This window comes from Heterodontus francisci, chromosome 7 (genome assembly GCF_036365525.1).
Source record: "Heterodontus francisci isolate sHetFra1 chromosome 7, sHetFra1.hap1, whole genome shotgun sequence".
NCBI classification, from domain to species: Eukaryota; Metazoa; Chordata; class Chondrichthyes; order Heterodontiformes; family Heterodontidae; genus Heterodontus; species Heterodontus francisci.
The window spans coordinates 131,335,920-131,349,429 of record NC_090377.1 but is presented as its reverse complement, the minus strand read 5'-3'; the positions used below and the strand labels follow the sequence as shown (position 1 = coordinate 131,349,429).

The 13,510-nt window shown below is 44.3% G+C and overlaps 1 protein-coding gene across 6 annotated transcripts in view; it reads right to left on the bottom strand.

The window, feature by feature from the left end:
* Positions 1–1,672: 1,672 nt before the first annotated feature.
* The window catches only part of rbm44 (RNA binding motif protein 44), a 187,293-nt gene continuing 175,455 nt past the window's right edge, over positions 1,673–13,510 (bottom strand). For 5 of the 6 annotated variants that reach the window (XR_010975289.1, XM_068034664.1, XM_068034668.1 and 2 more), the window contains one exon: positions 1,673–1,915. Coding sequence is in view for 2 of the 6 variants with exons in the window: in XM_068034669.1 (XP_067890770.1) it covers positions 1,901–1,915 (15 nt within the window). In the remaining 4 variants the exon portion in view is untranslated. Of the gene's footprint in view, positions 1,916–9,623; positions 9,763–13,510 lie in introns of those variants that run through there. The other variant, XM_068034665.1, reaches the window with a different exon arrangement.

The window sequence follows — 13,510 nt, the reverse complement described above, 5'->3', positions numbered from 1 at the left end:
CGCTGAAGCCAATGTAGTGTAGGTACATCAACAGTGCTGTTAGGAAGTGAGTTCCAGGATTTTGACTCCATAACAGTGAAGGAATGGCAAGATAGTTCAAAGTCAGGATGGTGTGTGGCTTGGAGGGAAACTTGCAGGTGGCTGTGTTCCCATGTGTCCACTGCCCTTGTCTTTCTAAGTGATAGAGGTTGAGGGTTTGGAAGGTGCTGTCAAAGGAGCCTTGGCGAGTTACAGCACTGCATTGTGTAGATAGTACTGCTGCCATGTGTGGTGGCGGAGTGAATGTTTAAGGTAGTTTAAGGGGCGTCAGTCAAGCAGCTTGTTTTGTCCTGGATGGTGTCGAGCTTCTTTAGTGTTGTGGGAGCTGCACACATCCAGGTAAGTGGAGAGTATTCCATCACACTCCTGACTTGTGACCTATAAATGGTGGACACAAGCTATGGGGATTCAGGAGTTGAGTTACTCGCTGCAGAATTCCCTGCCTTTGATCAGCTTTTGTTGCCACAGTATGTATATAGCTGGTCCAGTTAAGTTTTTGGTCAATAGTATGCCCCAGGATGTTGACGGTGGTAGATTCAGTGACGGTAATGCCGTTGAACATCAAGAGGAGGTGGTTAGATTCTAACTTTTGTTTATTCTTTCATGGGATATGAGTGTCACTGGCAAGGTCAGCATTTGCTGCCCATCCCTAATTGCCCTTCACAACTGAGTAGCTTGCTCGGCCACTTCAGACGGCAGTTACATTTCTGAGTCTGAAGTCACAACCATATTTCTGAGAGTCTGAAGTCACATATAAACCAGACCAGGTAAGGGCAGCAGATTTCCTTCCCGAAAGGAACCAGATGCGTTTTAAGGACAATCGATCATAGTTTCAGGACACCATTACTGAGACTAGCTTTCAATTCCAGATTTTTTATTAAATAATTGAATTTTAAATTTCAGCAGCAGTGATGGGATTTGAGTGTCCTCAGGCATTAGCCTGATCCTCTGGATTACTACTTCAGCGATTTTATCACTACACTACCACCAGCCCAAGCCTGCAAGTTGTCCAGATCTTGCTGCATGCGGGTACGAACCGTTTCAGTATCTGAGCGGTCTCGAACAGTACTGAACATTATGCAAACCTCAGAGAATTTCCCCTCATCTAAGCTTAATGATTGGGCCTAGGACTCTACCCTGAGGAACTCCTGCACAATGTCCTAGGACTGAGCTGATTGTCCTCCAAAAACCACAACCATCTTCCTTTCTGATAGGTATGACTCCAACCAGTAGAGAGTTTCCCTCCCAATTCCTATTGACTTCAATTTTACCAGGGCTCCCTGCTGCCGCACTCAGTCAAATGCTGCCTTGATGTCAAGGGCAGTCACTCTTACCTCACCTCAGGAATTCAGCTCTTTTACCCATGATTGGGAGAAGAATGATCAGGCTGTAATTGGCTGGATTGGATTTGTCCTACTTTTTGTGGATAGGACATACCTGCCAATTTGCTACATTGCCGAGTAGATGCCAGTGTTGCAGCTGTGCTGTGTACAACATTTTGATATACTTATTAATTTATTTCCTTGAATGCAAATTAAAGCATAAAGTATTCAATACACCAATTCAAAGTGCCCTCCCGTATTCCCATACAGACTTCAGCAGACCTATCTTAGATAGGAATGGATTCTCATCAATTTATTCAAATTTCAAAAAAGTGTAACAAATGCAATAAATCAATGTATTTAGCAAGTTTAAAGAGCCTTGTGTCATAAGCACTGCATTGCAGAAACATAGAATCCTCTCCATTACTCATCAAGTCTGGATATTTGCTCCAAGTAACATGGATCTGGTGCAAGATAGCAAACATCTTATGTTCGACAGAAGGCTAGAATGGGTTCTCAGTGGGATATTTGCAGTTTCTCTACTTCTTCAAACACTGAAAACAAAATAAAAGACATTCAAGCATAATTAACTTTTATCCAGACTTGTTCAATACATTCATTTTCTCATAAAAATTAACATGTAACAGCGCTCCCCTGATGACCCATGGGGCTGTGCTAACTGAAAGGTACAGATATTTATCTAGGGCAGCTCAGCCATCCAATTCAATCCCTGATCTATCCCGAGTTAGCTGACCTCAGCCAGAGCAGTGGTAGGGATAATGAAACTGGCCTCAGCCAGTATACGTATATATACGTATATATAGAGCAAGAGGGTAACCAGGGAAAGGGTTGGCCCGCTCAAGGACAGAGGAGGGAATCTATGTGTGGAGCCAGAGGAAATGGGCGAGGTATTAACTGAGTACTTTGCATCAGTATTCACTAAAGAGAAGGACTTGGTGGATGATGAGTCTAGGGAAGGAAGTGTAGATAGTCTCGGTCATGTCGTCATCAAAAAGGAGGAGGTGTTGGGCATCTTGCAAAGCATTAAGGTAGATAAGTCCCCAGGGCCTGATGGGATCTACCCCAGAATACTGAGGGAGGCAAGGGAAGAAATTGCTGGGGCCTTGACAGAAATCTTTGTATCCTGATTGGCTAAAGGTGAGGTCCCAGAGAACTGGAGAATAGCCAATGTTGTTCCTTTGTTTAAGAAGGGTAGCAAGGATAATCCAGGAAATTATAGGCCGGTGAGCCTTACGTCAGTGGTAGAGAAATTATTAGAGAGGATTCTTCGGGACAGGATTTACTCCCATTTGGAAACAAACAAACTTATTAGCGAGAGGGAGCATGGTTTTGTGAAGGGGAGGTCATGTCTTACTAATTTGATTGAGTTTTTTGAAGAAGTGACGAAGATGATTGATGAAGGAGGGGCAGTGGATGTTATCTATATGGACATCAGTAAAGCCTTTGACAAGGTCGCTCATGGCAGACTGGTATAAAAGGTGAAGTCACACGGGATCAGAGGTGAGCTGGCAAGATGGATACAGAACTGGCTCTGTCATAGAAGACAGAGGGTAGCAGTGGAAGGGTGCTTTTCTGAATGGAGGGATGTGACTAGTGGTGTTCCGCAGGGATCAGTGCTGGGACCTTTGCTGTTTGTAGTATATATAAATGATTTGGAGGAAAATGTTGCTGGTCTGATTAGTAAGTTTGCGGACAACACAAAGGTTGGTGGAGTTGCAGATAATGATGAGGATTGTCAGAGGATACAGCAGGATATAGATCGGTTGGAGACTTGGGCGGAGAATTGGCAGATGGAGTTTAATCCGGACAAATGTGAGGTAATGCATTTTGGAATGTCTAATGCAGGTGGGAGATATACAGTAAATGGCAGAACCCTTAGGAGTATTGACAGGCAGAGAGATCTGGGCGTACAGGTCCACAGGTCACTGAAAGTGGCAATGCAGGTGCATAAGGGAGTCAAGAAGGCATACGGCATGCTTGCCTTCATCAGTCGGGGCACAGAGTATAAAAATTGGCAAGTCATGTTGCAGCTGTACAGAACTTTAGTTAGGCCACACTTAGAATATTGCGTGCAATTCTGGTCGCCATACTACCAGAAGGACGTGGAGGCTTTGGAGAGGGTTCAGAGGAGGTTTACCAGGATGTTGCCTGGTCTGGAGGGCATTAGCTATGAGGAGAGGTTGGAAAAACTCGGATTCTTTTCACTGGAACGACGGAGGTGGAAGGGCGACATGATAGAGGTTTACAAAGTTATGAGCGGCATGGACAGAGTGGATAGTCAGAAGCTTTTTCCCAGGGTGGAAGAGTCAGTTACTAGGGGACATAGGTTTAAGGTGAGAGGGGCAAAGTTTAGAGGGAATGTGCGAGGCAAGTTTTTTACACAGAGGGTGGTGAGTGCCTAGAACTTGCTGCCAGGGGGGGTGGTGGAAGCAGATACAATAGCGATGTTTAAGAGACATCGTGACAAATACTTGAATAGGAAGGGAATAGAGGGATATGGGCCCCGGAAGTGCAGAAGGTGTTAGTTTAGGCAGGCATCAAAATCGGCGCAGGCTTGGAGGGCCGAATGGCCTGTTGCTGTGCTGTACTATTCTTTGTTTAATAAAGTTCAACCTTTCTTCTTTAAATCTTAGAAAACCTGTTTGGCTGGTTTCTTTGCCTTATAGTTGGAAAGCAGTGAACAAGGATTCATTAAGGGGGAACTAAAAAAATGGTGTGTTTAAAATTAAATCCTGTTACGTTCGGACCAGGTGTATGCTGAGAGGAAACCCTGGACCCTTTTCTCATCTGGTCATAACAGCTCGAACAACACACACAGCATTTCTTGTTGGCTTGAATCTGTTGGGATCAGCCTCTGGCGGGGAAACCTGACCTGCTGTATCTTAATTCCCAGATCTGCCTTCTCATAGCCTCTGTTAGATCTGACAGACCCTGGACATGGGGGTTTCTCTTTTTAATTCTGACTCCAGAAGGCAGCACCCCACTATATGACACCTTAAACCATCCCCCTCCCACCCGCCCCCCAGTAAACTCAAACAAATAGAACCATCTCAAGGAGCATAGGTGCAAATGATTAAAATGTCCAGAATAACTTTCAGTGAAACACAATGCTCTGGATAACCCTTTAAATCCTAATCCACATCTCTCAGTCAGATATCCTGTGAATTCCATCCTTTGAGAACAAGGGTTAGCTCAACAGTAGAATTTTACCATATATTACACCAACATCCCCTGTGACAGCATAATTAAAATCACAAAACGTGATGTAAGTAATGAAAGCTGAATGCTGCCTGTACCATCATGTAATCACTGAGGATAGCTGGACTGACAACTCTTTGAATCAGGGGCTCTAGAAAGCAACCTTTCTGGGTGCCCAGTTTTTCCAACAGGTTAGACATTGCAGAAACAAGCTGGATCTGACTAATCCTGGAAAGGACTGATACATTGCTATAAACTAAAATCCCCAGGGTCATTGCCCATAGGACACGGCCCATTAATACAAAACTCTTCAAGGGACACAGTCGGGGAACCCCAAAAGCTCTTTATTAAATCCACAGACAAAAGAGTTTTCACTCTGCAATGTAAGGACAAGACACTGAAAACCATACTAATATGGCACTTAATTGGAACTAGAGGTAAAGAGGATGCAGAAACATATCACATGACCCCAAAATAACAACAGGACTGGCTCCACATGCCAAGATCTGCAATGTGTTGAGACACAGTGCCCACAGTAGAAGCAAAGGTGAGGCAGGCATCCTAGCAAATAGTAAAGACCCCCGCCCGCCCAACCAACCCGAGACTGTATTCTATTCGACAAAAGAATTATGGAGCCTTAGCTCTGTGAGAAATTAACGCTTAATTCCTAATAGGTATGGGACAGAATTCAACGACCACACCCTGATGTGAGCAATTTGGAGGCCCTGGACACTTAAGCAACTGTTTGATGGCTGCCATTGACTGTGGAACAGTACTTTATCAGCAAAGAACTGAGCTTTTTACAGCAGTAGCTGGTCAGCCTTAATAAACTTTACAAAGCTGCCGCTGAAATACTCATCAATGCAGGAGGACCACTGGTAACCTGTACTCAGTATTCTCAGGATAGCCACAAAGGTACAGAAGTAGGCCCATTCAGCCCCTCAAGCCTGTTCCACCAATTAGATCCTGACTGATCTGTATCTATCTGCCTTAGTACTGTAAATGCTTAGCACCCTTGCCTAACAAAAATCTAGCAATCTGTTTTGAAATTATCAACTGACCCCCAGCCTCAACTGCTCTTTGAGGGAGATTGTTTCAGATTTCAAATACTAATCTGAATTAGTGCTTTCTGACATCACCCCCTGAATGGCCGAGCTCGAAACAAATAAGATTATGCTCCCTTGTTCTGGACTCCCTCAATAAAGGAAATATCTCTCAACCTACTCGATCAACTCCTTCAATCATCTTAAACACCTCAGATAGATCACCCCTTATCTTCTATACCCAAGGAAATTCAACCTAGTCTACACAACCTATTTTCATAAATCTTTGTAGCCCCAGTATCCTGCTGGTGAATCTTTTCTTTCTGAGGTGTGGTGCCCAAAACTAAAAGCAGTATGCTAGATGGGGTCTAATCAGTGCTCTGTACAGCTGTAACATAAGTTGACCCTTTTGTTTTCCAGCCTTCTTGAAATAAAGGCCAAAATTCCATTAGCCATCATAATTTTTTTTTTGCATCTGAACATTAGCTTTGTGATTTCCGTATTTGGATCCCCAAATCTCTCTGATTATCTTAACTTCTTGCCATTTAGAAAATATTCTGAGTTGCCTTTCTTGAATAAAACTTGGATGACAACACACTTCCCCACAATGAAATCCTTCTACCACAGTTTTGCCTAATCACTTTATCGATCAATAGCCCTTTGCAACTTTCTGCTCCCATCTATACTATTTACTGACTCATTCTCCCAGTTTCTCTGTCTCCGATGCATCTGCTCTGATGAGGCTACCTTCCACGACAGTGCTTCTGATATGTCTTCCTTTTTCCTCAACCGAGGATTCCCCCGCAACTGCGGTTGACAGAGCCCTCAACTGGGTCTGGCCTATTTCCCACACCTCTACCCTCACCCCTTCCCCTCCCTCCCAGAACCGCGACAGGGTTCCCCTTGTCCTCACTTTCCACCCCACCAGCCTCCACATCCAAAGGATCATCCTCTGCCATTTCTGCCACATCCAGCATGATGCTACTACCAAACGCATCTTCCCCTCCCTTCCCGTCAGTATTCCGAAGGGATCGTTCCCTCCGTGACACACTCGTTCACTCCTCCATTACCCCCACCACCTCGTCCCTTTCCCATGGCACCTTCCCCTGCAATCACAGGAGGTGTAACACCTGCCCTTTTACCTCCTCTCTTCTCACTATCCAAGGCCCCAAACACTCATTTCAGGTGAAGCAGCAGTTTTTCAATTCAGTTCAGTTCAATTCAGTATACTGTATTCGCCGCTCACAATATGGTCTCCTCTACATTGGGGAGACCAAACACAGACTGGGTGACCGCTTTGCGGAACACCTCTGCTCAGTCCGTAAGCATGACCCTGAGCTTCCAGTTGCTCCCCTGCTCACATCTCTGTCCTGGGATTGCTGCAGTGTTCTTGCGATCAACGCAAGCTCGAGGAACAGCACCTCATTTACCGATTAGGTACGCTACATCCTGCCAGACTGAACATTGAGTTCAATAATTTCAGAGCATGACGGGCCCCCTTTTTATTTTTAGTTATTTTTTTCTTTTTTGTTTCTTTTATTTTAGTTTGTTTCTATTGTGCTTACCCACTTTTTTTTAACATTTGTGCTTGGAGCCAGGGCTGTTCATTTTACAGTCAATTGACACCATCTCTGTACTAATGCTTTGGTCTTTCACCACACCATTAACATACCGTTTGCCTTTGTCCACGAGTTATTCTCTGTGACCTTGTCCTATCAACACCTTTTCTTTTGTTATCTCTTGCCCCCGCCACCCCACCCCCGCTTTAGTTGCTTAAAACCTTTTACATTTCCAATATTTGTCAGTTCTGATGAAGGGTCACTGACCTGAAACGTTAACTCTGCTTCTCTCTCCAGAGAAGCTGCCAGACCTCCTGAATATTTTCAGCATTTCTTGTTTATTTAGTTTAGTTTAGAGATACAGCACTGAAACAGGCCCTCCAGCCCACCGAGTCTGTGCCGACCATCAACCACCCATTTATACTAATCCTACACTAATCCCATATTCCTATCACATCCCCACCTGTCCCTATATATTTTCCTACCACCTACATATACTAGGGGCAATTTATAATGGCCAATTAACCTATCAACCTGCAAGTCTTTGGCATGTGGGAGGAAACCGGAGCACCTGGAGGAAACCCACGCAGACACAGGGAGAACTTGCAAACTCTGCACAGGCAGTACCCAGAATCGAACCCGGGTCCCTGGAGCTGTGAGGCTGTGGTGCTAACCACTGCGCCACTGTGCCACCCCATATTTTATGTTATAGTATATACTATTTACTGTGTCACCTAACCTCGTTTCGTTGGCAAACTTGGATATACAGCTCTCCATTCCTTCATCCAAGTTAGTTATAAATATAATAAAAAGTTGAGGCTCTATAACAGATCCTTGGGGAACACGATGAGTCACATCCTGTCAATTTGAATACATACACATTACTCCTATTCTCTGTCTCCAACCTTCTAACCTATTCTCATCCAAGCAAATAAGTTTGTAAACATAGTCAGCTTGAAATATGGAAAGAAATAGGTTAGGGCTGTAAGTTTTGATTGATTGGAAACTGCCTAAGGTTTTGTTTTTCGAGAAACAAACCAGTGGAATGATTATTCTTAGGTGATGGCAGCTGTAGCTAGCCTGAAAATGGGCCATGGGTAGACGAGGCCTCTGCAATAGCGGGAGAGCAACTGGATAGATGCTTACAACAAATAGCTCTTCTACAAAGCTGTGTTAGGATTTTCACTTGACCTTGCTTAATTAAGATGCTTGCTGAAATATGAAAATTAGTTGGTGTATGTAGAACTGAACTTACTTTAGTCAACAATCCTATGGTTCAATAGTCTGATAAGAAATAAGAACAATTGGACTGAATGGCAATTATGAACAGCTCATTAACAGGCCAAAATGAACAATGGAGCCCCTGAGAATTAGTTGAAGGCCAGAGATGAGATGGAAGGAGTAATAATGCCAGTCATGGGGAACAGCCTATAGTGAGATAAGGAAAGATGGTTTAAAGGTTGGGGTGATTAACAACAGAAGTTATGTGCAAAGGCTCAAGAAGCAAATGGCATACGGATAACATTAGGGTGTGCTTTTACCCCACGGTTTAGACAAAGGACTTGAAATATTATTGGGCATTTTGTAATAAAGGGATTCTTAAAGGGCAATCAGGCCCTCACAATTATCCATCCTCGTCCACCCCTGAAAAAGAAAGAAACTGTGGGAGGCCTCAGTGTAGTAGGCAGTGGAAAGAAATCCAAAAGGTAGTGTTACGACCAAGGCAGGAGTAATGTACTGTTAATTCAGTCCCACTATTCCATAGGTCATAGCGCATCAAATAAAGTTTCCCACCTACCGAAGACTAGCCAAATTAAACACTATATTCTTCCCCCAGAATAAAGCACACCAAAGCAGGTTTCCTTAAACATTAACTATTTATTAGAAAAGCAATAATAGGTCTTAATAACTAACCAGATAAATGTATATATATGAGAACACTCCTCATGCATGCACACATACATTCAAAATGAAATGGTTAACTAGTTTCAAAAGGGTGTTTGGGAATACAACTGTCTCTTAGGAATAGAAGAAATAATTTAAAAAAACTGAGGTTCACATTCTGGTAGGATCTTTTCGGTATGATGAGATGACCCAGAGTCGAACAGTCAGATGCCACTTCATATCTCGCCAGGCGAGGTTGACAGGTGTTCATGGCAATTTAACTGCAGCAGGTGTCACATAGGTCTTCCATCAGGGGTGTAGCAACAGATCTGCTTGGGTATTGGAAGCAGCAGTCTAGTAGTACAAGAATTCTTCAGATTTCAGTATTTCTTGGAACACAGGAGGCAGCAGGAATCTCACTGGATGCATAAATTCTTCAGAGACCAGAGGCAACAGGAATCTGCCACCTTTCAAATGCAGGATTCCTTTTCAAGAAAGGCGAGACTCCTTTACAGAGAGAGGTAACACTTTTCTAGGTCTTTTCTCTCTTGCTCCCGGCAGGTCAAGCAAAGATTTCAAATGCTTGCCTTTGGTCCATTGCATAGGCTTTTTTTTTAAAAAGGGTCCAAAGTGAAAAAAGAACCTTCCTGAACATGGCCACATGTCCAGACACAGTCTCTCCGCTGGTCACACAAGCTGCTCTGAAGAAAGATCAAATCTCTGTGATTTCCTTGTAAATGCTGATTTTCCTGTCCTTTTACAAGTTTAACTTCCTTTCAAAACACCCATAAAGTTTAACTCTTGTTCTGAACTTCCTTTCAAAACATTGCAGGAATTCCAATTATTTTTACAAGCGTCTCTCACTAAGCAAAATCCCTTTTCAGTTTTTTTTTTAAACACATAGAAATTCAAGATTTTAGTACAAAAATAAAACCTTTTGTGACAGTAGATCCAAGCAAATATACTTGGGTAGTTTGAGAAGTCGAGAAGAATGAAGCACCGAGAAAGAAGAAAGTACGAGCTGTTTGCCATCCTGCCCGACCTGGACCAGTACTCGCTACTTGTCATGAGCATATTTACTAGTTATTTATATTAACTAGTCTATTATATCCCATCTTAAACTCTTGATTAAGCTCAACATCAGGGTGGTAGATTTTTTTTTTTAAATTTGCTCTGATGAGTGTTGCTGGCATTCCCCATCCCTAACTGCCCTTGACAAGGTGGTGGTGAACCACCTTCTTGAACCGCTGCAGTCCATCTGGTGTAGGTACGCCCACTGTGCTGTTAGGAAGCGAGTTCCAGGATTTTGATTCAGTAACAGTGGAGGAACAGTGATATAGTTCCAAGTCGGGATGTTGTGTGGTTTCAAGGGGAACTTGAAGGTGGTGGTGTTACCATGCATCAGCTGCCCTTATCCTTCCAGGTGGTAGAGGTCGTGAGTTTGGAAGGTGCTGTCAAAGAAGCCTTGGTGAATTGCTGCAGTGTATCTTGCAGATGGTACACATTGCTGGCACTGTACACTGGTGAAGGAGGGAATGAATGTTTAAAGTGGTAGATAGGGTGCCGATCAAACGGGTTGCTTTGTCTTGGATAGTGTCAAGCTTCTTTAGTGTTGTTGAAGCTGCGATCACCCAGGCAACTCCTGATTTTGCCTTGTGGATAGTGGACAGTTTTGGGGAGTCAGGAGGTGGCTTACTCGCTGCAAACATTTCAACCTCTGACCTTCTCTTGTAGCCCTGGTCAATGCTAACCCCCAGGATGCTGATGGTGGGGGATTCAATAATGGTAATGCTACTGATAGTCAAGTTTAGTTTAGTTTAGAGATACAGCACTGAAACAGGCCCTTCAGCCCACCGAGTCTGTGCCGACCATCAACCGCCCATTTATAATAATCCTACACTAATCCCACATTCCTACCACATCCCCACCTGTCCCTATATTTCCCTACCACCTACCTATACTAGGGGCAATTTATAATGGCCAATTAACCTATCAACCTGCAAGTCTTTGGCATGTGGGAGGAAACCGGAGCACCCGGAGGAAACCCACGCAGACACAGGGAGAACTTGCAAACTCCACACAGGCAGTACCCAGAATTGAACCCGGGTCGCTGGAGCTGTGAGGCTGCGGTGCTAACCACTGCGCCACTGTGCCGCTCTGACAGCTGACATCTCAAGGGGAGATGGTTAGATTCTCTCATTACAGATGGCCATTGCCTGGCACTTGTATGGCACGAATGTAACTCGTCACTTATCAGCCTATTTCTGATCTTTTGCTGGAGGGTAGGTCACTGATGAAGCAGCTGAAGATGGTTGAGCCAAGGACACTACTCTGAAATAAAAACAAGAAATGCTGGAACCACTCAGCAGGTCTGGCAGCATCTGTGAAAAGAGAAGCAGAGTTAACGTTTCGGGTCAGTGACCCTTCTTTGGAACTCCTCTGAGGTACTCTTGCAGTGATGTCCTGGAACGGAGATGATAGGCCTCCAACAACCACAACCTACTTCCTTTATGCTAGGTAAAACTCCAACCAGTGGAGAGATTTCCCTGATTCCCTTCAACTTCAATTTTGTAATGAAGTCTGGAGCTGAGTGGCCCTGGCAGAACCCAAACTGAGCATCGAAGAGCATGTTGTTGCTGATTAAGTGCCACTTGACAGCACTGTCAATGACACCTTCTATCACTTTGCTGATCATGAACAGTAGACTGATGAGGTGGCAGTTGGCTAGATTGGATTTGTCCTGCTTCTTATGGACAGGACATACCTGGTCAATTTTCCACATTGCCGGGTAGATGCCTGTGTTGTAGTTATATTGTAATAGCTAGGCTAAGGGAACGGCTAGAATAAAAGCAAAATACTGCAGTTGCTGGAAATCTGAAATAACAGAACGTGCTGGAAATATTCAGGTCAGATAGCATCTGTGGAGAGAGAAGCAGAGTTAACGTTTCAGGTCTGTGACCTTTCATTAGAAAAGAAGGGAACGGCTAGTTCTGGAGCACATGTCTTCAGTACTACAGCCGGGACGTTGTCAGGGCACACAGCCTTTTCTGTATCCAGTGCTTGCAGGCATGAATCGAATTGGCTGAAGACTAGCATCTATGATGGTAGGGACGTCTGGAGGAGGCGGAGATGGATCATCTTCTTGGCGCTTCTGACTGAAGATAGTTGCAAACACTTCAGACTTGTCTTCTGCACTGGCGTGCTGGACTCTGCCATCATTGAGGATGAGGGTGTTTGCATGTTTGTGGAGCCTCCTCTTCTTGTTAGTTGTTTAATTGCCACCACCATTCACAACTGAATGTGGCAGGACTGCAGAGCTTTGATCTGACCTGTTGGTCATTGGATCATTATGCTCTGTATATCGCATGCATCTAGTCATGTGCTGGACCTTCACCAGGTTGGCACCTAAATTTCAGGTATGCCTGGTGCTGCTCCTGGCATGCTCTCCTATACTTCGCATTGAAATATGGTTGGTCCCCTGGCTTGATGGTAATGGTAAAGTGAGGGATATGCCGAGTCATGACGTTACAGATTGTGGTTGAATACAATTCTGCTGCTGATAGTCCACAGTGCCTCATGGATGCCCAGTTTAGAGCTGCTCGATCTGTTCTGAGTCTGTATATTGGTAATGCTACTGGACTGGTAATCCAGAGGCCCAGACTAATGCTCCAGAAACACGAGTTTAAATTCCACCACGGCAGCTGGTGAAATTTAAACTCACTTAATTTAATAAATCTGAAATAAAAAATTAGTCTCAGTAATGGTAGCCATGAGACTACCATATTGTCCTGCTTTTTGTGGACAGGACAAATTCATCTGGTTCACCGTGCTTACATGGTCTGACCTACAGCAATGTGGTTGATTCTTAACTGACCTCTGAAATGGCTGAGCAAGCGACTCAGTTGTATCAAACTGCTACAGAAAAGCCAAAAAAGAATAAAACTGGATGGACCACCTGGCAGTGACCTAGGAACCGAAAAAGACAAAGGCAAACCCTGTCCAGTCGACCCTGCACAAGTCCCCCTGACTAACATCTGGGGACTTGTGTCAATATTGGGAGAGCTGTCCCAAAGACCAGTGAAGCAACAGCCTGACAGTCATACTCACCGAATCATACCTTACAGCCAATATCCCAGACTTCTCCATCACCATCCCTTAGTATGTCCTGCCCCACTGGTGTAACAGACCCAACAGAAATGGCGGCAAAGCAGTATAAAGTGGGGAGGGAGAAGCCCCCGGAGTCCTCAACATTGACTCCGGAATCCATGAAATCTCATGATATCAGATCAAGTAAGGAAACCTCCTGATTACCACCTTTCACCCTCCCTCAGCTGATGAATCAGTATGCCTCCATTTTGAACACCACTTGGAAGCAGCATTGAGGGCAGCAAGGGCACAAAATGTACTCCAGCTGGGGAAATTTCCAGCACAAAGAATGGCTCAG